At 38.7% G+C, this 27780-nt stretch overlaps 1 protein-coding gene across 3 annotated transcripts in view; it reads left to right on the forward strand.

The window, feature by feature from the left end:
- The window catches only part of map4k5 (mitogen-activated protein kinase kinase kinase kinase 5), a 126312-nt gene that overhangs the window by 5832 nt on the left and 92700 nt on the right, over window positions 1-27780 (forward strand). For all 3 annotated transcript variants that reach the window (XM_052031251.1, XM_052031244.1, XM_052031259.1), the window contains exon 2: window positions 5523-5580. In XM_052031251.1, the coding sequence (XP_051887211.1) occupies window positions 5523-5580 (58 nt within the window). The remainder of the gene's footprint in view (window positions 1-5522; window positions 5581-27780) is intronic.

Raw genomic sequence — 27780 nt, forward strand, 5'->3', positions numbered from 1 at the left:
GAAATGTTTTTTTTCTAAAATACATTGCAAGATAATCAATGTGATTTTCAAACTAGTGCTTTTGCTTATCTCCTTTGTCAAAATTGTGCAAATTCTGCATTGACAGCTGCTTTTATTTACTTTGCTGAAACCTAACAGATGTTGACTGAGTTTGGGTAAAATGTATTGTGCAAATAATTCATGATTCTAAATATAAAAACTGTAAATTGTTGGAATCAAGATTGTTACTGCAAGACATGTAATAAGTTTTCAGCTCATTTTTATTGCACTCCTTTTTCTCTTTACCACTTTGACCCCACCAATCACTGTCTGCCAGGTGGTAGAACTGGTTTGAGTCATTTTTCTTTTGTAAAGCGTGACATTAGTAATAGTTACACAGGGCAACTAAAGTGTTACTGCTAATTTCTACTAACCTTAACAAAAACAAGTGCATTGTTGTAACATGGAACCCTATGTCATGGCTTATGTGAATGAATGTTTTGGATATTATCAAAATTGCAAATTGAAAGTTAACTTGCTGCAATACATTTTATAAATTTGCAGTTTTGAATGTCAAAAATATGAATGTTTCATGGATTTTTGAGAAGGAAGTTTATTAACTTATGATTGAAAGCGATGTTCTAGGAATGCCTTGTTTTTTGGTTTTGATTGAGTGAAGCAGAATATAGTACTTGTCTAAACATGAACCTCTTCTGTCTCAAGCCCTCAAAAGAAAGACGAAAGATCTGTGATGGGGCAAATAATGAGAGTTTGTGCATGTTATTTAACAGATTGGAAAAGATATTTTTCTTTTGAAGCAGATTAAAATTCTCAAAAAACTGATTCCGATTACCCGCCCTACAAAGATAACAAGAACACCTAGAGAGCACTTTAGCGTTGGAAGTGATGTGCAGTTTTATATGCATGGATCAACCATTCAGCTTGCGTTTTAGAGAGCAAAAAATTACATTTGATTCATTTTTATCAAGTTGGAATCAGATTTGTATTAATTGACTGGCATAATCTTAACCATTTAAGTTGTACTTGTTTCTCCTGCTTGTACTCACACAAGCAATATATTAACTTTTCTACAGATTCTATATTAGTTGTCTGTTCAGTGTACTAGTCTATTTATATTTCGATACTTTTGCTAACCTCTTTATGAGTAAATTAGAGAACCATATTTCATTATTATGTCGCCCTTTGCTAAATCTTTTGTACACACAATAAGGATTTGCCCAAAATGGACTCTTGTAAAATCTTCATTTAACACATCATTAGATTGCAAGAAATATTCTTTATTTTCCTTCTTTTAATAGTTACATTTCAATTATCCATCTCTATAAATTTGGTCATGTTATTCTTACTTTCACTTCATATGCTGTAGTGGTTCAAGAAAGCAATTTATCCCCAATTGGTCTCAAGATAATGGGCAATAAATCTTTGCCATGCTAGTAGTAGCCACATTCCATGAATGAATATGTATATAAAAAAAATCAATTTTGTGTTACCTTTTGCTTTAGTCCTATACTTTCTTAATTTCCATGTAAACTATACTTTGCATTTCCTTTAATACTGTATCTATCTTATGCTTCTAAAGTATCTTTGGCTTCTGTTTTCCCAAATGATTACTAATTTTGTGTCATCAACCCTACAGCTCCCAAATTCTGTAGGACATTAATCCCAGTTTGTATACTATGATCAGTCCACTGGTGACTTTGGAAGTGGACCTAATCAAAATATACTGGCTTTGTGTTTGGAAAGTCTATTCCTTTATAAAGGGGCTAAAGAATCTCCCGGAACTTTGTTCAAGTCTACGGGCCTGGCTTTCCCAGTTGGGCAAACAAGCCTGCTTTCACTGGGCATATTTGTATAGGCCATGAATAAGGCAAGGTTAATCCTGGAGGCCCCTCATTTATGTTTTTGTTACTTTCCATGTTTTGGGAGAAATGTTGATAATTCCTGAAATATTTTAGCAAGTTTCACTATCAGGAAAATGTTGGGCATTGTGGCATTTAAGTGCCAGGCTAACTTGTGGCCTTCCTCTGACTCTCCAATTATGCCAGAAAGGCTCCCAATCAGACCAATTTATCAATAACTCGGAAAACATTTACTTATAATGCATCCTGATTGATCATGTCTTCTTTGTGAAAGGAGTCAATATTGTTCAAGTTTACCATCACAGAATTTCAAAAAAAACCACTGAGGATTCATTAATTTTTCCCTATTTTGCCTTTGGCTCCTAGAATGATCAGTGCTGATTTGGTGGGTCAAAGGGCTTGTTTCATTGCTGTTTGACTCTAACTGCACTGATGACCATAAGTTTGATATTTATGTACAGTTGTGCCAGAGACCTATCTGCTTCAAACTTTAATTGTCTTTTCACTAATGATCCTATGGGAAAACTCTTTTTAACTGTCTTTTTTATTGTTTTGGAACTTGAGAACTGAAGTAGGCCATTAACTTTGGTTATCAAAAGTCTTTCAAAGTCCAATTTAAAATTAACTTTTGAGCTGTTATCAATTATGATATGTGGAGAGTTTTGAATTTTTATGCCTCTGCATATGGAACTGTTTACTAACTTCACTTCTAAAAGTCATTATTTTAATTTTTAGACTATGCCCCTTGTCCTAAATTTTCTACCATGTAGAAATAGGTTCTTTCTATTTGTCCTCCCTTTTGGTGGATCTTATGGTCTTAAACATTAATCAAATCACCTTAAATTTCAGAAATATATCACTAGTTTGAGTAATCTTTCTTCATAATTCTCAGGACATTATTTTGCTGAATTTCTGATGTATATTGGACTTGGAGTACATTTCCTAATCTGTACTTCATTATCTTGGGCAACAATAAAGCATTAGTCAAAATCAACAGCAATAAAAACAGAAAATGGACAAAATACTCAGCAGGCGAGGCAGCATCTGTGTAAAGATAAATAGAGTTAATATATCAGGTCAAAAACCCTTTGTTTAAACTGGGAAAGAAAAAACAACTCTTTCTCAGGTGGTCAAAGGTTCACACTGAAAGCTGGTTTGTTGCTCTCCACCAATGTCAAAAACATCCTCCTTCAGATAGAGGCCAAAATTTCCTGCACAACTCCAGATGGGGTCTTGCCAACCCATTGTACCCCTGTAGCAAGATATCCTTGCTCTTGTCGTTCATTGCAAGAGGGTTTCAGTACAACATAGGATTTGTCTTCTAACTACTTGTTGCACCTGAACACTTGACCTTGTCTCACTGCTCCTCCCCCTTTCCCACTCTGTCACCATTAGAAGATCTGTCTTTGTTTTTTTTTGGAACCTTGCATCTATCCACATTAAACTGCATCTGCATGTATTGGCCCACTCTCACAGCTTGTCTAAATCACGTTGGAGCCTCTGGATTCTCCTTGCAACTTACATTCCCGTGTTACACTTAGTTCCCTTGTTCAAATCATTTATTCATTCATATATTGTGACAAACTGGTGTCCAAGCACTGATCTCTGCAGCATCTCATTAGTTACTGCCTGCCACCCGGAAAAAGACATGTTTATTCATACTCGTTTCCTTTATTGACAATAAATTTTCAATCCGTGCCAGTATAATATCCTTAATCCTGTGTATTTTAATTATGCAATTAACTTTTTTTATAGGATCTTCTCAAAGACCTTCTGATAATCCAAATACACAACATTCCCTGGTACTCCCTTATCTATACCAGTTATGTTCTCAATGAGATTCACCAGAATGATGCTGAGGCTTAACCATTTCCAATGAAAGGTATTAACCCAAATTGTCAACTGTTTTTTCCACTGCTGGATGACTTCCTGACTATTTCAAGTTTCACTATTTCAATTTTCATTATGTAAATTTGGATTGTAGTCCCGTAAATTTGGAAGATTAATGAATGTTATTGAGAACAGGAGTGGGGGAGGGTTGGTGTTTAATAAAATTCAAAGCAGATAATTATAAACAGTTGGCAGATGTTGAATTTTCTGGACTTTGATTGCACAATTAAAGAAAGGAGGGGATAGGAGAGTACATTATGCGTACGTGTATTCTGGCACATAGATATTCAGTAATAGTATTGGCAGTAGAAGGAGTTCAAAATAATAGGTGCAGACCTTTGCATTAGAAGTCCCAGGAATGAGTTCCGTTTTTTTTATGCCTGAGTTGAGATAAAAAGGCTTGGGACTATTTGCAATTTTTGAGAGATGTTCCCAGTTAGATGTGTGGCATGTACAGAATTAAATGGGTTTCTGTGCATTTGCATTTGTTCAGTGGTCCAAGCTAAGGAAGTTTCATTATACTCATCTGGTTTTCAGTACAGGCTAAAGTAACAGGACTTTGGAGAGTGAGGCATTGGAAATATTTTCTTCCAAATATGCTGCTATGGAGAATAACAAGAAACGTATATAATTAATTGAAAACTGCTTTCCAAGTGATGTTCTAACTTATGCAATTAAATTGCAGTTCAAATCAATAATAAATCTTGTGTAGAATTGTTTGCAGCAGTGTATGTTACCTTGAAATTAAAATTCTCTGAAGCTTTGCCCTCGTCTCAGGACAGAAAAGGGTGATTTTTGTGAACATTGTGTTCATGGTTGAATCTATGAAGAGATAATAGTTTTGCATTCTGAAGTCTGCTGAAAGGAACCCAACTGTACAAAAGTTAAGTAGTAATATTTCAAGATTGCTTGATCATTCGCCATTTTGCAATTAGAGAAAAGATTTGTATTGTATAGTTGCTTTCAATGTTTCAGGTTGTCTCTGTTTGTTTTAGCCAGTTGCACAAAGCAGTGTGACAATAACTAAATAATCTGATTCTAATAATTTTAATTGAGGAATAGATAATAGCCACATCACAGGGGAGGATAACTCTCTTGCCCTTCATAATTGTAGCATGGGATCTTTTGCATTCATTGGAGAGAGTCGAAGTGACCATAATAGGTCATGTGGAAAACTGCTAATACTTTGCCCAGTTTCAAACCAACACAAACCATGGTTCCAATACTGATGCCTTGGGAAACGATGGTTACAAAAGCAAAGTACTACAGATGCTGGAAATCTGAAATAAAAGCAGAACATGATGGAATTACTTCGATTAGGCCTCATCTGTGGAGAGAGAAACTGAGTTAATATTTTGGTCAATGTCTTTCATCTTTACTATTTGCTCACATTTAATCTGGAAGACACATTTGGATGTTGCCACATGATCTTGAACACTGTGCATCTGCTAATCTTGCAGTGAATTTCAATTTGAAATTGCATGTGCACAACATCCATTGCATTTCTTTCATGAATACCCTTATTTCCTCAAAGGCCAAATTTCTCAGATATACATTTTATAAACTGCTTGTGTGCTGCTTTTAAGTTTGCAGCTGTTTTTGTTTCTTTATAGATTGGCCATCTAAAGTTATAATAAATTGTACAATAGAAATCAGTTTTAGCATTTCATGGCGCATATCTGTCTTAATGTCAGCTTTGTGTTTCAGAATTATGAAGTGTTACTTGGCTTTTTACTTTTTAAAAAAAAATCATCTTCTGGTTTTCATTTACAGGCAAGGAATCTGCAGACTGGAGAGCTGGCTGCAGTTAAAATTATCAAGTTGGAACCAGGTAATAAATTTAGCACATCTCATACATAATGTTTTATCCTTGTGTACTCTTGGTATAGAATTTTATTAATTAGTACATTGCTGTTGAATCATTTTACTAATGTGGTTCTTTTTTTTAAGAAAACTTTTAAAAGTATGTTGCAAAGTGTACTTTTTCTAAGAATTGACTGAGGTAATTCTCAATGAGCAGATTTATATAAATATTGAGCATGAAGAAGTCCAGGGGTTTGACCAAGTGAAGATCTGGTTAAGGTACTGGGTGGGCGAAATATTGAGGTATGAGAAGGCCAGCTGTACTTTGTTTTTATCACCTGATCCAGATAAGATGCAACCTAGATTGCTGTGGGAAGCAAGAACAGGAATTGCAGACATACTGGCCAGAATCTTACAAGCATCTATAGAGTTGGAACAATACCTGGGGATTGGAGAATTGCTGGAATTTCTACATGCCAATCTGTTTAACATTGGTTTGTGGAAAGTTTTAGAAATGGTGATCCCTTGCACAAGTGTGAATTGAATAGGGAAAGCCATTATAGATTTGTTAAAGGCAAATTGTATTTAACTAACTGGATAGATTTTAATGAAGTAGTACAGAGGATTGATGATGGAAATGTAGTTGCTATGGTATATCAAAGCCAAAGTCGAGTTTATTGTCATATGCACAAGTACGTGTCTGCACAGGTGCAATGAAAAAGTACTTGCAGCAGCGTCCCAGGCACATAGCATCATTTCAGCAGCATTTACGAGAAAAACATGAATTAAACACAATTTTTACAAGGAAGAACACAATTGGAACAAAAAGAAACATTTTGGTGCAAAGTGGTTATAGTGTTGCTAAACTCTAATGATTAAGGTTGTGCTGGTTGGTTCAAGAACCAAATGGTTGAAGGGAAGTAGCTGTTCTTGAACCTGGTGGGGTGGGACTTCAGGCTTCTGTACCTCCTGCCTGATGGTAGCTGCGAGAAAATGGCATGGCCTGGATGGTGGGGATCTTTGGATGTTGTGGCCTTGAGGCAGGCCTCCTGTAGATACTACCAATGGTGGGGAGGGATGTGCCTGTGATATATTGGGCAGACTCCACTATTCTCTGCAGTTTCTTTCATTCCTGTGCATTTGAATTGTCCTACCAGACCATGATGCAACCAGTCAGGATACTTGCAACAGTACATCTGTAGAAGTTTTAGTGTTTGGTGACAAGCCAAACCTCCTTAACCTCCTAAGAAAGTAAAGAAGCTGGTACGCTTTCCTTGTGATTTGCATCTATACGCAGGGCCCAGGACAGGTCATCCAATATGTTAACGTTCAGGAATTTAAAGCTGCTGACTCTCTCCACTGCTAATTCCCCCAATGTAGACTGGTGCATGTTCACCCTCCTTCCCCTTCCTGAAGTCAACAGTTAGCTTTTTACTGACATTGAGCAAGAGGATGTTGTTGCGGCACCAGTCAACCAGGTGTCCTATCTCGCTCCTGTACGCTGACTCATCACCACTTGTAATTCGTCCAACAACCGTGGTGTCCTCAGCAAATTTGTGTCTGGCATTGGAGCTGTGCTTAGCTGCAAAGTCATGTGTGTATAAAAAGTAGAGCAGGGGGCTAAGCACGCAGCCTTGAGGTACACCTGTGTTGATGGTCATCGAGGAGGAGATGTTACCAATCCTCAGAGGTTGTCTGATGAGGAAGCTGAGTATCCAGTTGCAGAGGGAGGTACAGAGACCCAGGACTTGAAGCTTGATGATGAGTTTGGATGGGATGAATGTGGAGCTGTAGTCGATGAACAGTAGCCAGATGTATGAGTTCCTGTCGTCCAGATGGTCCAGAGCAGAGTGAAGAGCCAGAGAAATTGAATCGGCTATTCACCTGTTGTGGGAGTAGGCAAACTGAAGTGGATCCTGGTCATCTCTAAGGCAAGAGTTGATTCAGGCCATAACCAACTGCTTGAAGCACTTCATTATGTTTGAGGGAAGCACTACTGGACGGTAGTCATTGAGGCAGGTCACCATGATCTTCTTGGGCACCAGTGCAATAGATGCCTTTTTGAAGCAGGTGGGAACCTCAGAGTGAAGAAGTAAGAAGTTGAATATGTTTGTGAGTACTTCAGACAATTGGTCCGCACAGATCTTTAGTACTCGGCCAGGTGTATCTGGTATTTCAAAATACATCTGTAATTGGATGCTAGGCAAATAGTGAGACAAATCAGAGATAATATCGAAGTTGTTAGGTGGTGTTTTTTTTCCCCCCACATTTCTCATTTTACTCATAGCCGTTTTCACTCTCCTTTTGGTCTTCTAAAGAATTAGCTATATCTATTATTAATATACTTGCAAATTTTGAGATTCCTTTGACTAAAAATCCAAATCATTCATGTATGTAGTGAAAAGTGATCCTAGAATTGCAGTGAGTAGTTGGACATTGCTAACAACTTCTTCAAATTTCTCACTCAAACTGCAGTGTCACTTTTGCAAATGAAACTAAAACTTTAAAAATCTGGAAGAATAAGCAAAATAGGAACTTTAGTTGTTAAAATGCAAACTTCTCCATGATCTGTATGTCAATGTATATCATTAGTAAGGCTGTAAAAGAAAGTTTATTTAGTTCAAGAATTTGGTTATGAAAATACTGGTCAGATGGCATGTCCTTAAATATTAACCTTTGCAGTTCTTGAGATTTATTTTCCTGGTAGAGTGTAGAAGTGCTCCAAGAAAGATGCATTGTCTTCAATCATTTTGGATTATTAACATTTTGTTAGTTTGATTCTCCAAAAAAATGCTCCATATTAAGAGATTTAAAGGGATAAATATTTCTTTCCTGACCAGTTCAATGTTATTTTGATGAAAATGATGTAGGCTCTCCCAACTGCAAAATCATAAATGGCTTGTCTGAAACTTAGTAAAGAGGTTCTGTTGATTTTTTTTAATCATTGCTACATTGCAAGAAACTACAAAAATTATATTTACAAATATAAAGCATTCATGTTTTCAGTATGTTGTGGCAAAGCAAAAATTCATTTTAATGTTTATTGAAATTTATACTTGTACCCACTTGAAAATGAATGTTGCAGTTTTATACTAGAAAGCTCTTGTCCTTGGGTCTCTTCAAAACCTCAATTCAGCTGATTTACTTTATTTAGGCATCTATATATAAACTGTTGACAAACTGCATAAGCGATGTAGACAATTGATAAGTTATTGATCAAATATCTGTCCATTAACATTTTATCTTCAGGAATTGATTGGCAAGAACTTTGTCAAATGTCCATAATAGTAAATGTTATAAGATTGTGACTTCATAGTGAAATGTATTTTTAATTCGTGTTTAAAACTGCATTTCAATCTGAACAAATGAAGCTATGGAGGTACGAGGGCAAGTTTGGCTAGGAGAGATTGGGGGGAGAAATCATTTAAAGGATATGACAGTGTATAGGCAATTGCTAGCTTTTATAGAAATAATGCATGATTTTCATCAAATACACATTCTTTTAAGCCACAGAGACCCAACCGGAAAAGTAGCCCTGCCATAGATTACAAGAGAGTTAAAGATAGTATTAAATACAAGAAAAAGGTTTGAAAATAATACCAGAAAAAGCAGTAAACCCAAGGATTGTGGGCATTTTAGAATTCAGTAAAGCAAAAGTAGAGTACGAGTTATCTAGCAAGAAAGACAAACAGGCTGCAAAACCTTCTGTAGGTATGTAAAAAGGGAAAGACCTACGAGGGCAAACATGGGTCCCATGCATTTAGAGATGGGAGAATTTTTAATTAAAGGAAAAGAAATGGCACTGGAATTAAACAAGTACTTTGATACAAAAATACAGGGGAACTAAGGGTCTGGTGTATATGAGGAAGTAAAAAAATTAGTACTCAAACAAAAACTACAAGCGAGATTAATGAACTTGAAAATTGATAAATCCCACAGATCAGACAAGCTGCATTTCAGAACCTTGGAAGAGGTGGCATTTGACTTGGTGAAATCTGGCTATCATCTTTCCAAAATTCTATAGATTCTAGTTCAAGCTCAAGTTTATTGTCATAGGCATACATACACAGGGTATAAATGCCATGAAACTTAGCTTATTCAGTAGCAGCACAGTACATTACAAACATAAGTTAACATAAATTAACGTAAATTATCCATAACTTGGACAATATAAACATAACATTAGTGCAAGTTGAGAGAGAAAAAGAAATTTAGAAGAAAAAATTAGTTTTTTAAGGTCAGTTTAAGAACCTGATGGCAGTGGGGAAGAAGCTATTGTTGAACCTTGAAGTATTCTAGAATGACTCCTGGAGTTTGGATGAAAGCTAGGAACTACCAAACTATTAACCTGAAATTGGTAGATGGGTAAATGCTGGAATCTATAATGAGGGAGGTGATCATCGTAATGTTAGAAAATATCGATAATGATTCAATAAAGTTGATATGTATTTGCAAACGGATAATCATGGTTGACTAATCCTTTGAAGTTCTTTAACGATGCATATTGTAAAGAACCAAGCTACATAGTGTGATTGGATTTTCAGAAGGCTTTCTTTAAGGTCCCACACAGGAGATTGCTTAACAAAATTGGAGAAAGTGGAACTGGGGTTAATATACTAGCATGGGCAGAGTTGGTTAACAGATTGGTAGAAAACAAGGAGTAGGAATAAATTTGTTGTTCTCAAATGGGCAGGCTGTGATTAGTGAGTACCTTGGAATCTCTGCTTGGACTCTCACTATTTACAACCTATTATCAGCGATTTGGCTGACAGGATAAAAATATAACATTTCCAAGTTTAATGATGTGAAACTAAGTGGGAATGTGAGTAGTGTGTGGAGGGAAGGAGGATATGGGCAAGCAGAGTGAGTGGACAACAATGTAGAACTAAGTAGAAACTATGTAAGGTTATCTGATAGAAAAAGCGAAGTATTTTAAATAGTGAGAAATTGGGAGGTGTTGATGTTCATAAAGACCCCTAGGCATCAAATGACTGAAAGTTAATGTAATGATGTAGACATCAGTTAGGAAGGCAAATGATTGTTGGAGTTTAATGCAAGGGGATTTGAATACAAGAGTAAAAATGTCTTGTTATTATATAGGGCCTTGGTGAGACTACTCAAAGTATTGTGTGCAGTTGTTGTCCCCCTTTTCAAAAAGGATATTTTTGAAATGGGTGTGAACTGAAGATTCAATAGACCAGTTCCTATGATGGCAGTTCTGTCATATGAGGAGAGATTAAATACCTCCATTCTTTCAAGTATAATAAAAGGTGACCTCCATATGCTTCAACATTCTTGCATGGTTTGGGAAGATTTTTTCTCTGGCTGAGAAGTCGAGAACTTGGTGTTGGTCTCAAAGGGATAGGCCATTCGGGACTGGAATGTGTAGAAACTTCTTCACTCAGGGGGGTGGATCTTTGAATTTCTCTCTGTCCCAGAGGGTTGTGGAGGATCAGTCATTGATCTTAAATTCTTGGGTAATTGAGGAACCAAGATATGGGAGGAAAATGGTGTTGAGGTAGAAGATCAGCTATGATCCTGTTCATTGGTAGTGAAATAGGCCTGAAGTACCTAATAGTCTACTCGGATTTCTTATGTTCTCTGTTGATAAAAATCCAGTTATCTATTTACTTATATACAAGTTATCAAATTATTCCTCAAGAATTTTGTCCATATATAGATTCAAATACAATTGCTAATGAAGAGAGTGTGTAATTTCAGGCTAAATTATTTTAAGCATGCTGTATCTTAAAAGTACCTGCTGAGAGGAAATGCTATACGATCTGAATGTTGTCAAAATGTGTGGCTTTTGAGGCTAGAAGCAATTACAGCATATGTGATAGTTTGACTGCTGATTGCTTGACCTTCTGCAGGCAAAGAATTTGCAACTGGATTTTTTAAAAATACTTGATTAACATTGTCATTTTATTCTACTGTACTGTATGTTCCATTACCACTTTCTATTTTGCAGTGGATTCTGATTGAATTGCTTGAATAGTTAACATGAATACAAACCATAACTTTAATTGAACTGGTTTATGTAACTGTAATCATTCAACGGGATCATTTCAGGTTGTAGCCTTTAAAAATGGCTCTGTATTTGGTAAATTCAGTGAATTAAAAAATGGATATTAGTCTTAACTCTTAAAGCAGGAGTACAAACAGTTGCATTTAGTCATTTGCATGGGTAAGGTTTTAATTCATAATTTTGAGCTCCGAATTGAATCGTACTCAGTGAGCTGTCTAATCTAAAACTAAAGGAAATGAGCGATTCATTCAGACCAATTGATCAGAATGGTTTGTTTTCCACATAGGGGATAATGGTTTTACAATTTCCATTATATTGCCTACGCATTCTGAACCTGCATAGGTGTATGAAAGCAATGATTGCTAACTGATTTGCCTTCCTGTTTCATTGATAAAACCAAGGCATTGATCTCAACTCTTAACAATGGAAGGGTGTGTAGATGACTAACCAAAGGTGCTCTTTAGATTTAGAGGAACTTCCTTGACCATGGGAAACATGAACTAAAACTGGCGATCATGGGCCTCTGCTGCCCATATCTGGCTGCTTGCATCTGACAGCTCTCATTAGACGTACTCCTAAAATTACACATTAAGTTCTGATGATATCATTGGACTCTATGTTTAAAGTAGGACTGTTGGGACTTCTACTTGCCTGCTCAAAAGATCATGTTAAGATAAGAAGACACAAGAGACTGCAGATGCTGGAATCTGGAGCAACACACACAAAGTTAGAGGAACTCAGCAGGTCAGGCAGCATCTATGGAGGGAAATGGACAGTCGATGTTTTGGATTGAGACCCTTATCTAGACTGAAAGATAGGTGGAGGAGATGGCCAGTATAAAAGGGTGGAGGGAAGGGGTGGGGCAAGAGCTGGCAGGTGATGGGCAGATCAAGGTGGGGGGGGGGATGTGATCGGCAGATGGGGGAGGGGAGAGTGGGCTAATGGCTGGGAAGTGATGGGTGGAAGTGACAAAGGGCTGAAGATGGAAACTGATCAGCGGAAGCTGGAATAAAGGGAGGAGTTGGGGAGGGTAGGTGGAAGTGGGGGAGGGGAACCAGTAGGAGGAGTGTGTTGGTGATGGGCAGATGGAGAGGGTGGAGGAAGGGAAAGAGACAGGGTAACAGGCTGGTAGATCAGGAGGGCGGAGAAGAGGACAGAAGATAAAGGGATAAATGGCTGGTCATGTGCTAATTGTCCCTTCAACCACTTTCTGCCAGATAAATGTTAAAATTGGAACCAATATGTGGATAATAAAGCTCAACATTGTTTTTATCATTCTCCAGACCCACTCCACATGGTTAACACTTAACTGTATTCTGAAATGGCCGACCAAACTCATTGTGCCATAATTGCTACATTTAAACAGACTTAAATTGGAGCACCTGGCATTGACCTGTGTTCTGAATTTGGATGCAGCTAAGTCATTCCCATCTTGGTCAACCTTGCAAAGACCTTCACATAAATATCTGGGGACTAGTGTCTCAATAGGGAGAAGCGCTGCACTGACAAGTTGAGCAACAACCTAATGTAGCTGCCCTCTCAAAATCATACACCTCACAGATAATATACCAGTCTTCTCTGTTACAATCCTTGGGTATGTCCTATCCTCTGGCAGGATAGACCCACCAGGCATAGTGGCATACAAGTGGGAGGGAGCAGCCTTTAGAGTCCTCAACATTAATCCCTGACATCATCATTACACCAGATCAAATAAGGACAAGAAAACCTCCTGAAAACCACCTACCATCCTTTCTTAACCAATGAATCAGTGGTCCTTCATTTGAACAATCCTTAGAAAAAGCATTAAAAGTATCAAAGGAGCAATGTAGTCTGGAGGGGTGCTATCATTATCCATCACCAAGAGTGGCTTGGTTAACCAGCACTGACTGATTTAATGGAGTCCTGAAGGAAGTAGCTGCCAGATTGGATTTGCAGCTGAGGTTTAAGTGAATTGCTACAAAGAATAAATCTTCTGGAGCTTGTCCTTGCCCATCTGCCTGTGACAGCACTGATAGTACTGATTACTACACAGTTCTTATAGAAACAAATCCTTTCTTCACTCCAAGGGCACCCTCCATTATATTGTGTGGCATGACAATTGTGCTAAATGGGGTAGACTCCATAGATCTGGCAGTGCAAAACTGAGTGTTGATGAGGACCCCTGGACCATCAGCAGCAGCAGAAATGGACATCACCTCAATCTGTACCTTCATGCTCAGCATATTGCTCACTCTGTCATTAATATCAAGCCAGGTGATTAACATTGGTTCAAAAAGGAGTGCAGAAGGGCATGCTGCAAGCGGTATCAATTGTACTTCAAATTGAGGTGTGAATCTAGAGAAGCTACAGCATAGGACTACATGCAAAATAATAAAAACAGCATTTCCTAGACAGAACTAAGCAAACAAGCAACCAGTGGTTCAGCAGTTAGTGCTGTTGCCTCAAGTCCAATGACCAGGACTTAATCCTGATCTTGGCAGTTGTCTCCTCTTACTGCATGCATTAACTCTGCGTACTCTGGTTTCCTTCCATGTCTCAAAGGCACTGGTAGGTTACTGTCTACTGCTAAATTACTTTCTGGTGTAGATCAAAGGCATAAAGAATCAAAGTGAAATTAGGCACGTATGAACACGAGCATAGGAACACAAGAAAATAGGAGCAGGAGCACGTCCTCCCATTCGATATGATTATGGCTGATCTATGCTGGCCTTCACACTGCTCCTCTTTTGTGCCAGTTCCCCAAAGACCTCAATTCCTTGATGTTTCAACAATGTATCTATTTTCACCTTAAATATATCTAATGATCTGACCTCCACCACCCTCTGGATAATTCCAGAGATTCATTACCTTCTGAGAAGAAATTTCAATGCACTTCTGTTTTAAATGACCAGCCACTTATTTTGTAGTTATTTCTTCCTGGTTGTGACTTTCCCACTAATAAATACATCTCGACGTCTACCCTGTAAAGCCTATTTAGATCTTGTATGTTTGAATAAGCTTCTAATCTCAAAGGAGTGCAGACCCAAACTATCTAGCCTCTCTTGAGACAACCTCTTGCCCCAGGAATTACCCTGATGCATCTCCTTTGGACTGCCTTCAGTGCTACTTTATCCTGTTTTTAAGATAAGGGGACCAAAACAGCACAATATTTCAGGTGTGGCCTTGTCAACACCCTGTACAACTGTAATAAAACCTCTATTCTCAAACTCCAACCCTTTTACAATGAAGGCCAACATGCTTGTTAACTTTTTGTGATTCATACACTGAAATCCTTGGGTCCCACTGAATTTCACTCCATTTGCAGTCTTTCACTATTTAGATAATAATCTGCCTTTTGATTTCTCTTACTGAAGTGCATAACCTCTCACTTTCCTACATTAAACTATATTTGCACAAGCACTCAATTTATCTATTTCCAGTTGCAAAAGCACATTGTTCTCATCACAGCATGCCTTTCTACCTATTTTTGTATTGTCAGCAAACTTGGAAGCCTTGCCTTTTCTTCTCTCCTCAGGTGATTAATGTAAAAAGTAAACAATTGAGGGCCAAGAATCCATCTGTGGGGTACTCAACTTCAACCTGAAAGGACCCATTTATTGCAACTCTCTATTTTCAATTCATGCTAATGCACTTTTTCCAATACCTTAATCTATTAATTTATACACCAGCCTCCTACTCTGCACCTTATCAAATGCTTTTTCGAAATGTACATAAACTATATCTATAGATTCCCCTCTATCAACTCTCCCTGTCACATCTTTAAAGAATTTGAGCAAGTTTGTTGAATGTAATTTCATAAAATCATATTGACTAGGTTTGATTATACCCCCCTGTTAAGGCTGTTTGGCTTACAGAAATTCACCCCTACGGAATTTACAAAGCATTACCCAAAAATCCAAGATGCAGAATAGAATACAACATGCGAAAGAAACAACAAATTTTCTCAATTTTCATTCTTAGTCACTCAGTACTGTGGGACAATAAGATTTGGACATCCTCCGACTGGAGAGGGCTTGGTAATGGAATACTCGGCTGTGATTGCTGCCCACTTAACATGGCGACATCATATCCAAATCTTATTGCCCCACAGTATCGCTGTTCTTTCACATGAGCCTTGTATATCCCTTGAGTCTAATGTTAGCCTCAGCTGCTAAATAATGGTGGTGGGTCACTTTGTCATCACCAGTAAAAGAGGAATATGAGAGAGAAACATCCTATAGGAATGCATTTCTGCTTATAACATGAGATTTAATGGGGAAAAGGGGGTTTGCATTATAGAAAACCGTGATACAGATGGTTTTCTAGGAATGCAACCCCACCGTCATGCAGAAGTCGTCTGTATTCAGCTTTCCTAAATGATGTTTGATGTTTACACCATGTTCCAATCCTATTTGCAACTCCTCAGCAAGTGAAGCAGGACATGCCGGCTTCCAGTCAGATCTGATAAGTAGCAAGTTAGACCTGATAAGTGGCAAGTAACATTTGTGCCACAAAAGTGCCAGTCAATGACCATTGCCAAAACAAAGACTAACCATATACCCTTGATAGTCAATGATATTTCTCACTGCTCGGTCACTCACCATCATCACCCGTTTGAAAATTTTGCGTGCTCTATATTTTTAAAAAAACATTTGTCAATTTCCCTGCTTTGACTCTCTGTAGAAACTACTTTCTTTGGGCCAAATGCTTCAAGATTTCTGCATGCAATTGCTTTATCTTTGATGTGTAAGCATATAAAATCACAGAAGCAGATTTTAGTAGGAATTCATTGAGGGACTGATTTGGACTTGGATTTGTTGCTCCATCCTCCACAGTAATAAAATAATTAAATACTTTGGATGTAAGGATGTCTAGTTCTCAAATATCAAAAAATGATCTTTTAAAGTTGGGGCATGTTGCATTCCTTGTCCTTGTGTGACAAAAGATGCAGTGCAGAAATGCTCTAACTTATTTGCATATGTGCAAGTCCAAGAAAACAAGGAAGTGGTTTACTGAGCTCTCTACCTTTTGACTAATGCCACATTTCCCATGAGAAGTCCTTTAAAACTTCGAAAAATAAAATTCTTCGAAATGTGCAATGCTAAATAGGAAAAAAGGTTAAATTGTTTTTTTTTTGCACTTTTTCAGTATGATTTCCTAGGATAGGATAGTTCCTGAGGTTCAATGACTTGAATTTACATTATATGAGTATCGTAGTAGTGGTTTCACTAAAATAAAGAAGCAGCTGCAAATGTCAAACATGTTGTAGAATGTTTCTTGAGGGTCTTTGTAACAATGTTATACTCTGGATAGTAGTGTGTAAGAATCCACAATAATGGGCATCAGGGAGAAAGATGCCTTCTATATTACTATTGCTTGATGTGGATCACAAGATGCTGTCCTAGGTCATCTAGATGTGATGACTTACCTAGAGCAGAGTGGTGCTGTACCAACAGTAAGATTTTTGACAGCCTTGAGCTACTCAGAGTTATGATCTCTTGTGTTCGAGACAGTGGTTGGACACTTGGCTTCATTGGCTTGAACCAGAAAGAAAACCTTAACTGAATATCTCTCATGTACATAATGGATGGGGACTAGAGAGAGAACCTGCAGTAGGATATGATGGGAACAAACAGTCCTAATTGATGGGAAACAGAAGGCTTCCCAATCATATCCTGAGTTAGTTAAGTTTATTCTCTTTTCCCATCTTGTTTGTATGTTGTATCATGCACTTTGCCAAATCCATTAGGAAGAAAGCAGACATAAGAGCAGTGATTAAAAACAAAAGAGACTGCAGATGTTGGAATCTGAAACAACAACAACAACCAGAATGCTGGAAGAACTGTCAAGCTGCATCTGTGGAGGCAAAAGGTATAAATCAACATTTCGGGTCAAGACCCTGCATCAGGAAAAATGGCCAGTATATATTGCAGTATGTGAGGTAGAGGGTGGGATAGAGGCTAGAAGGTGATAGGTGGAACCAGACAGGAGGGGGTGATGGACAGATACAACCTGGTGGGGGGGAGGGGGGGGTGGGGTGATGGGAGAGGTGAATAAAGGGAAAAGAAAACTTGATAAATGGGTGACCAGTTGGGGTAGGAGAATACAGGGTGTGGGTTACCTTTTATTGGAAAATTCAATGTTAAATAATTTCAAGTAATCCATACCTTCTGTGTTCTCCTCCTCCACATCACCTGCTGCCAGAAAATTCACTGAGGTGACAATCATGTCTGCCTAAAACTTGATATTCCAGTTAAAGGGGCTCACCATGACCATATGTTTAGAACTGATGCATTTTGTGGTCCAGGATGGTACCCTGAGGAGTGCACTGAAGCCTGATGTAGCTGCTGCAAAGGCTTGGTGGGGAAAGGCTACAGTTTTAGCACCCCTCCCTCGCACCTTTTCATTGCACATTGAGGGGCTGGAACCTGTTTTTTAAAAAAAAAACATGCTGTTTGTCCAAGGAAAATGTAAAGGAACAGTGATCTAATTAAATTTATGTGACTGGTACTGAGAATTGTGACATATGAATACATTGTATTATTTATTTAGAATTTTATGAATTTATAAAGCAAAAATGTTCTACAAAATATGAGAAAAGGAGCAAATGGAATTTTTTTTTTCTCATCGTCCCCCTCCCTCCCAGACTTCCTTTGCCTCTATAATTGGGTGTGATCTCATTGTCTGACTTCTTGTTTGTTGGTTCCACTTTCTCTGAAGCAGTCTGTAACTGGACAATTTTTAGATGTGCAGCTTTGTTTCAAAACAACCACAGTAGCCTAGTCTGTTATAGCCCAACTTCACGATGAATAGGTTTTTGTCTGTATTTACAAGCAGGCTAGCATTACTCAAGCTTCTTGAAGTTGAACAGTGCCTTTCTTTAGCTTGAACACAGCTTCAGTGTCTTGGATATGGGACTACAAATGGTCCTTTTGCATTAGAATTCATACACTTTTAAATTTGAGAATTTAATTTCTGTGCTTTTTTTTACTGACTTCATCTCATTTCTTTTTTAAATGAATTTCATACCTGGCTCCTGACTTATTAAAGCGGAGCTGCTAATGATCATGTTTTGATGAGTAGTTCTTCATTTTGTTTTCAGGTTGAGACACTTCAGGTTTCTTTCATGCTCTCAGGTTTAAGTGTTCTCTATTATCTATCGTTTCCTCATTCTTGCTCTGTTCTTTTTTTGGTATGCAAACCTATTAGGTTGCTATTAAGCAGCCCGCTATTAGCTTGCTATTAAACCTATTAGGTTGCTATTAGCACTATTCATGGCAATTTTTTTCTTAGTCGGTAATACTCTATCAAATATTTTCATTGCTGTCATGTTGCCCTCTGTGTGAATTTTGCTGCTGCTCTTGCAGTATGTTTATTCTTTTTATGCCGCTTTTGCTGGTTATAGGTATTTCCATCAATTTGCGATCATGCTTGCTGATTTGTCATTATCTGAATCATCTCATTCCTCCTTTTGAATGTGCTATATGTACAGGATATTGCTTCTGATTGCCCATTTGAAACTTGTCTCCTTGTGCTCCTTTCCTCCTTTACTCCTTTAATGGCCTGAAGTTTCAGAAAACTGTTCCACTTGCCATCTGTATACCATAATGTTTCAAGTACTATTAATTATTAATTGTTAATTGTTCTGCAAGTTCCTTGCTTGGACAGCGAGTTCTAGATTTCAGCCATCCTCTGGCTGGGGGGGGGGTGGTGGAATAAATTCTTCCTCACTTTTCCTCAAAATCTACTGCCCCTTAGACCTTTGTCCTATGGTCATAGACACCGACACCTCTTCAAAGAGGAAAAGTTTCTCACTTTCTACCCTATCTATGCCCCTCATAATTTTGTATACCTTAATCGTGTTACCCCTTGAACTTTTCCACTCCAAAAAACAAATCCAATCTTTTGCCATGGCTAAAATACATCCCAGGTGAATCGACTCTGCATTCTTTCCAGTGCAATCACATCTTTTCTCTAGTGTGGAAACCAAAACTGTCCACAGTACTCCAGCTGTGGTCTAATTGTTGTTTTATACAGTTTTAGAAAAACCTGCCTGCTCTTGTATTCTATGCCCTGGCTAATGAAGGCGAGTGTCCTGTATACCACCATATCTATCTGTGTTGATGTCTTTGGGGATCTTTGGACATGTACATTGAGATCTGTTCTGTGTATATCCTAGCCTTATTAGTCCTCCAATATTGTAACAACTCGTTTTTTTTTTAAGATTAAATTCTATTGGCTGTTTCTATGTCTATCTTGCCGAATGATCAGTGTATTCTGTAGTGAAGACTCGCTATCAACAGCACTATCAGTCGTTTGTGTCATCTGCAAACTTCCTAATCTTGAAGGGCCCTCCTGGTAGGGATTTTGGTGTCATCTTTACCCCTGAGTGAGGTACCGGAAGACTAGAAGGTGGCTAATGTTATGCCTTTTATTTAAAAGGGCTGCAAGGACAAGCTGAGGAACTACAGGCTGGTGAGTGTGACATCAGTGATGGGTAGATTACTGGAGGGGACTCTGAGAGACAAGATCTATTTGCATTTGGAAAGGCAAGGACTGATTAGGGAGAGTCAGCGTGGCTTTGTGCATGGGAAATTCTGTGTCTCAAATTTGACTGACGTTTTTAAAGAGGTGACCAAGTAGATTGATGAGGGCAGGGCAATAGATGTTGTCTATGTGTACTTCAGCAATGCTTTTGATGAGGTCCCAGGTGGTAGGCTGTCCAGAAGGTGAGAACACAAGGGATCCAGGGTGAGGTAGCCAACTGGATACAAAATTAGCTTGGTGGAAGGAGACAAAGGGTGATAGCGGAGAGTTGGAGGCCTCTGACCGGTGGTGTGCTACAGGGATTGGTGTTGGATCCTCTTGTTGTTTCTCTTGTATATTAACAATTTGGATGATAATATACATGGCACGATAAGTAAGTTTGCGGATGACACTAACATTGATGTGGACAGTTAAGAAGATTGTCTAAGGTTACAGCAGGATCTAAATCAACTGGGAAGATGGGCAAAGGAATGACAGATGGAATCTAACTCAGACCTGCACAATGTAATGCATTTGGGAAGTTAAATCAGGGTAGGACTTGCACAGTAAATGTCAGAGCCCTGGGGAGTGTTGTAAAACAGAAACCTAGGGTATGAGATCATAATTCCCTGAAAGTGGAGACACTGATAGACAAAGTGGTGAAGGCATATGGCATACTTGCTTTCATTGAATGGGGCATTGAATTCATGAGTTGGGATGTCACATTCCAGCTGTATAGGACATTGATAAGACTGCACCTAAAATATTGTGTGCAGTTCTGGTAACCGGATTACAGGAAGGATGTGATTAAGCTAGAGAGAGTGCAGAAGATTCACGTGGATGTTGCCAGAACTGGAGGGCGAGTTATGAGGAAAGACTGGGTAGCTGGGACTGTTTTCCCTGGGGCGTATGAGGCTGAGTGTTGATCTTATTAGAGGATTATAAAATCATAAGGTGAATGGTCACAGTCTTTTTCCCAGGGTGGGAGTCTAAAACTAGAGGACATAGGTTTAAAGTGAGAGGGGAAAGATTTAAAGGGGACCTGAGAAGCAAGTTTTTCCATGCAGTGGGCATATGGAATGAGCTGCCAGAGGAAGTGGTAGAGGTGTGTACAATTACAATGTTTTTAGAAGACATTTTGACAGGTTAAGATATCTTTATTAGTCACATGTACATCGAAACACACAGTGAAATGCATCTTTTTGCGTAGAGTGTTCTGGGGGCAGCCCGCAAATGTCGCCACACTTCTGGCGCCAACATAGCATGCCACGACTTCCTAACCCATACGTCTTTGGAATATGGGAGGAAACCGGATCACCTGGAGGAAACCCATGCAGAAACGGGGAGAACGTACAAACCCCTTACAGACAGTGGCCAGAATTGAACCTGGGTCGCTGGCGCTGTAATGGCGTTACGCTAACCGCTACGCTTTCATGGATAGGAAGGGTTCAGAGGGATGTTGCCAAAAGCAGACAAATAGGACGAGCTCAGAAAGGCACCTTAGTTGGTATGGATGAGTTGGGATGATTTGACTCTGACTCTAATCGTACCTCCAGCATTCACATGCAGATTGTTAATGTCTACAACAAGCAATGATCCCAACGCTGATCTGTGCAATATGCCACTGGTTGGCTACAGGCTTCCAATCACAAAAACAACTCTGCTTCCTATCACCTTGCCAGTTTTGGACCAATTTTGCTACATTGCCCTGGATTCTGTAGATTCTTCCATTTTTGAACCAGTCTTCCTTGTGGGACATTGTAAAAAGCCTTACTGAATACAGTACCTTATTCAACAGACTTATCTTGTCACTTCAAAATTCAATCAAATTAATCAGAAGAGACCTCCCTTTTAAAACCATGCTAATTATCCCTGCCTTTCCAAGTGCAGATTAATCCTGTCCTCAGAATTCTTTCCAGTAATTTCTGTACCACTGATGATTGACTTGCCAACCTGTAATTATCTAGTTTATTTTTTTTGTCCTTGAATAAGTACCACATTCATTGTCCTCTAGTCACCTGCCAACTCTATTATAGCTGGCAAAGATTTGAATATTTCTGTCAGAGCCCCAGCAATTGCTTCCCTTGCCTCCCATAGCAGGTCGGCTGGTTTGTATCTTATCATGCTCTGAGGATTTGTCCACCCATAAATCTGTTAAGGCACTAATTTTTTTTTGATGGTACCTTGTTCTAGAATTCCACCATTGCTCTGCTTGAAATCTCCAATTACAGCATCCTTCTCCGTAGTGAATACATGAGAAGTATTATTGTATGACCCTGTATACATCCTCCAGTTTCACTTTGGTTCCCATTGGGTCCTACTGTCTCTAGTTAACCCCCATCCTAATATACTTATAAAATACTTTGGGATTTTTCTTAATTCTGTCTGCCAATGCCATTTCATTATTGCAGGAACACTTTGGCAATGAACACTGTCTTTTTTGAATGCCTTCTGCTGGTTGTCTTTTGACTTGCTCCAAATCCACTTTTAATATATTAGACCAGTGATAGAACATGGAACACTACAGTACGGTACAGGCCCTTTGGCCCACAATGTTGTGCCGACATTTTATCCTGCTCTAAGATCTATCTAACCCTTCCCTCCCACATAGCCCCCTATTTCTCTATCATTCATGTGTCTAAGAGTCTCTTCACTATGTTTCAATCAGGGAGCCACTTAGACAAAAAATCGTCAATGTGAGGGTCACATTAACAACTAAGTTAGCACATTTCTTACTATTAACTGATGTAATTTTAAAGAATGATGTGTAACTAAAGACTGCCTGTACAATAAATAGATATACTTTAAAAAAATATATAGAATTTAAAAAGGTACCTATGCAAGTAGACTTCTGATTACACAACAGATGTAATTGTTGGTTTTTCTCTCACCCAGGTGCCCTTACCTTCTGCTTCTCTCCTTGTTTCCAACATGCCTCTCTCGCCCTCTCCTTAATCTCTTACACCTACAGTGTTCCTTTAATTTCTACTAGCCCCAATAACTTTGATCTCCCAGCCTCTAACAGATACCCTACCTTCAACCCTTGCATCCCTCCCTCTCTGACCACACCTGTACAAGGAAGTAATCCTGACAAGCTTCCAAGTTTGGTGCACATGAGGAAAAGAGGAGTTTTTGTTAAATTATAAGAAAATGTATCTTGGGGATTTCTCATTATCTAATTGATTTTACCCTTTGATTTTGATATGGGATGCCAATTTTCCCATTGAGCAAGGACAGAGATTGTGATGTCATGGCTGCTAATTACTAGGCCATCCTGAATGTTATGTAGAGAGCTTCTACTGACATCTTGCAGTTTGTGATGAACATCATAACGAATGGTTTATCCAGCTCTTCGAACCTGTTCTGCCATTCATTGTCATAGTTGATCGCTACCTTGGCACCATTTTCGAGCATTATTCCCATTTCTTGATTCCCTTTAATATCCTGAAATCTATCAGTCTGTATTTTAAATGAACACAACTATTGAGTCTTCAGTCTTCTGAGGTATGAATTTCCAAACGTTTACCACCCTTTGAGGTGAAGAAATTCCTCATCATTCCTAAATGGCCTGCCCCTTATTCTGAAGCTATGCTGCTGGTCCAGGATTCCTCACTGTGGGAAACATTACCTGTGTCGAGCCTTTTAAGCCCTCTTCAAAACAAAAATGTTGTGTGTCAATTCCAGTCTACACAATCTCTTGTACAGCAAAACTGACGTTCCTGGAGCCAATACTGTGAATCTTTGCTGCACTTCCTCTTTGAGGAGTACATTATTTCATGGGAAGCAGATCAAAACTGTTCACAGTATTCCAGATGCAGTCTCACCAAGTCCCAGTAAGGCCCTATACAACTGTAATAAGGTTTCTGTACTGCTATATTTAAATTCTCTCATAAAGGCAAACATATATTTGCCCTTGAATCACTTGCTGTACCTGCAAGTTGGCCATCAGTGGTTTGCTTCCAAACTGACCGAGGTCTCCTTGAATGTCAGTGCTACCCTGTCTTTTACAATTTAACAAATACTCTTTTTATGTGCACCAAACTTGGAAGACCCTCTGTCAGGATTACTTCTGTGGAGCAAGGATGTGACTGCAGATCAGAAGGAGGATGGGTTTCTTTGTAAATACGTAAGCAAGCTACTTTGATTGCAAACCTGTGCCCACTAATACTTCCCGCTCTATTCTCATACTCAGCTATCACATTGTCTTACTTTAGCCCCGTCTCTTCCTGATGTCAGGCGTGAATCTGCCCTGGGGCTCTTGTGCCTTGCCAAATGTTGGGCCTGCCCAACAGCCAGTTTGTGGTGCAGTGGGGCCTCATCTGATGTTGGGCACACTAGCTAGTTGGTACCTAGAGTGAAGGGGCCCCAGCTAATGTGGAGCCTGGAAAATAAGAGATTTTCTCCTGATGAGTCTTGGATGAAGAGGCACAAGCCTAGAAGTTGGGAGACCTGGGGGAGGAGATGGGAAGAAAGCAAGGGAGGAAGCTGGGGGTGGAAGAGGCTTGAACTTAAAGCATACAACCTGTTTCTACAATAATGTATAGTAAGTATACAAGTATTCAGGCTGCATGCTTTAAAACAAAATCCAGGGGAAATATCCAGGGCCTTTAAAGTACCACAGATAAACACAACTTAATTGAATCATGCCCTTAAGATTTTTTAATCAATTTGGGCATTTTATTTAAAAAGAAGTGGACTTGCCTGCTACATTCTCTTGAAGCCAAAAGTTTATTTGACATGGTCTGTCAAATACCAGCTACTTAATAATTACTTACAGCTAGTCATTCCAGTATTTGTGTAGTTTTGCTTATGCAGGACAATCAAAAGCATTTGGAAGTGAAGCAACAAGCAATCTGCTGGAGGAACTCAGTGGGTCAAACAGCACGTGGTGGTGGGGGTTAGGGGGGAAGGAACTATTGATGTTTCAGGTTGAAACCTTGCATCAGGACTGAGGGGAGATAGCCAGTATAAAGTGGAGAGGGGGAGTGATGACACAGAGGCCAGAGGTGATGGATGGACTAGGTGTCCTCATTTGCAGGTGAGTTTTTTTTCCCCCCCACTTTTATGGCCCATCTACAAAGAATAACATTTTAATGATAGCTGATGCAAAGAAAAGGGAGAACCTGCTTGTATGTAGGGGCATATCACTGTTGAAGATGTTTGTACTATGATTTAGGCAGAAATTGTTACCACTCAGCAAGGTAACATACAAACCACAAATTAAATTATAATCAGTTAATTTGTATTTGGTGGTTTTGGTTGAGAAAGTAATTTATAGGGATGCAGGGAAACACCCATCCCTTTAAATGGTGCAATGGAATTTTTTTTAATGTCCACATAAACCACCAGAGCAGATGTATTCTGCTTTATATCTTGCTCTAAAGAGGGCATCCGCCAATGCAGCAATCCTTCAATATTGTGTAGGTGCCTTGCATAATATGCTTTAGTCATGCGGTAGGGTTTGAAACTTGACCTCAACCTGACTTGGATGAGAATGCTACCATCTAACCTAACCTGACCAAATTTGACTTTATCTGAGTACTATTGTTATTCCTATCTGGAAAAGATTACTCATTTCCTTCAGTAAGGTTGTGAGACAATTGTTGCTTTTTTTATATACAGTGTGTGTGTGTGTGTGTATATAATGTATGTATGTTTATAGAATCAGAATCAGGTTTATTATCACTGACATATGTCGTGAAATTTGTTTTGTGGCAGCAATACAGTGCAATACATAAAGACATAAAAAATTACTACAAGTTACAAAGATATAGTGCAAAAGAGGAATAATGAGATAGTGTTCATAGACTCTTCAGAAATCTGATGGCAGAAAGGAAGAAGCTTTTCTTGAAATGTTGAGTGTGGGTCTTTAGGCTCCTGTACCACCTCCCTGATGGTAGTAGTGTGAAGAGGGCATGTCCTGGGTGGTGAGGGTCTTTAATGATGGATGCTCCCTTCTTGAAGATGTCCTTGAATGGGGAGGGGTTGGTTTGTGCCTGTAATGGAGCTGGCTGAGTCTACAACCCTCTGCAGCCTCTTTCATATAATATCATAGAATGGGATGGCACAAAAGTTTACCTGAGTTTGCACCAGCTTTTTTTGTTTTGAAGAATAATTTAGGTACTCTAGTTCCCTTGTTCTTTCCCCACATGCCTGCAATTCTTTTCAAATATTTATCCAATTCCCTTCTAAAGACTACTATTGAATCTGTTCCCTCACTGCCCTATTAGGAAATGCATTATCTACTTTTTACGATACAGAGCTTGAAATTTAAATAGAGGCTGAAAAGCAAATGTAAAAGAGGGCTTTGTAATTTCCATGAGTTCAGAATAATGCAGATTAAAATGCTGTAATTGAGGTGTACTTTTGTCCTTTGAACACAAGGAGTACCATTTTTTTAACAGGACATGTTTATTATGAACTGAAAATTATGACCTTGTATGGAGTGAGAGTGATGCCTTGTGCATCACTCAACAGCCTGCTTTTCAGTCAGTTTTGTATTGGTCATCATACAGAAAATTCCATTGCAGCAATGGGTCTCATTTTGGAAGATATCCTACAATTATTTGGTACAGAGCAAAACATATACATGGAAGCAAATCAGTAGTACCTTTTAGCGATGTACTTTAATGGACAAGTTAATCTATTTAATGTGATTTTTTTGTGATTTTAATTACTGCTGAGTTCCTTTTAAAATGCTTTTTGTCGTGTATGAAAGTGCGTAGTAATCTGAGTTTGTCATTATCAATGCTCCTGCTCTGCCAAAATTTTAAGGGAATTGTGAGATTGGCTTGTATCATTTTTAGCTTAAAAACTTTCAAAATTGCAAATGACATCTTGAACATCCTTTTGATTTCCTATATCCTATGTCATGAAGTGTGACCTTATCCTAGATGATAATAGGCAGATCAAGTCTATGAGTAGAGCAACCATTTCCTTCAAAAGAACAAGAACAGATCAAAGGTCAAAAACCAGCATTATTTCTTTTAATTTGTTGAAGAGGTCATGAAGAATTATACCTTCCAGTTGTCTGTGTTTTCATAAATTTAGTGCAAGTGCACACTACATTTGAGTAGTGATTTATTCAAATTGGTTTTACATTTATTGTCATGGCTTTGCAAATATTTTATCTGTTGCAGTAGATAAAGTGAGATAGTCCTTTACCTTGTAGGTGGTCTCTTAAATCAGCCACGTTGGTCAAGATTTTCAATGGATTTGAAATCTGGAGTAAAATGCTGGTGGCAATCAGCAAGGAAAGAGCCCAGCTCAGTGTTTTGGGTCAAGGACTCCTTGGATGTGTGGTGGCAATGATGGACTGGGACCAAAACTTGGTCCTAGTCATTGTCATACAGCATGGAAACAGGCCCTTCTGCCCAACTGGTCCATGTCAACTAAGATTCCCACCTAATCTAGTCCCACTTGCCTGTGTTTGGTGCATATCCCTCTAAACCTTTCCTATCCATGTACTTGTTCAAGTACCTTTTTAAATGTTGTTAATGTACCTGCCTCAACCACTTCCTCTGGCAGCTCATTTCATATACCGACCATTCTCTGGGTGGAAAAAGTTGCCTGTCCAGTTCCTCTCAAATTTCTTCCCTCTCACCTTAAACCTATGCCCTTTAGTTCTTGATGCCCCAATCCTGGGTGGGGGGAGACTGTGTCTTCACCCTATCCCCCTCATAATTTTATACATAT

The sequence above is a fragment of the Pristis pectinata genome, chromosome 1 (assembly GCF_009764475.1).
Source record: "Pristis pectinata isolate sPriPec2 chromosome 1, sPriPec2.1.pri, whole genome shotgun sequence".
Lineage (NCBI taxonomy): Eukaryota > Metazoa > Chordata > Chondrichthyes > Rhinopristiformes > Pristidae > Pristis > Pristis pectinata.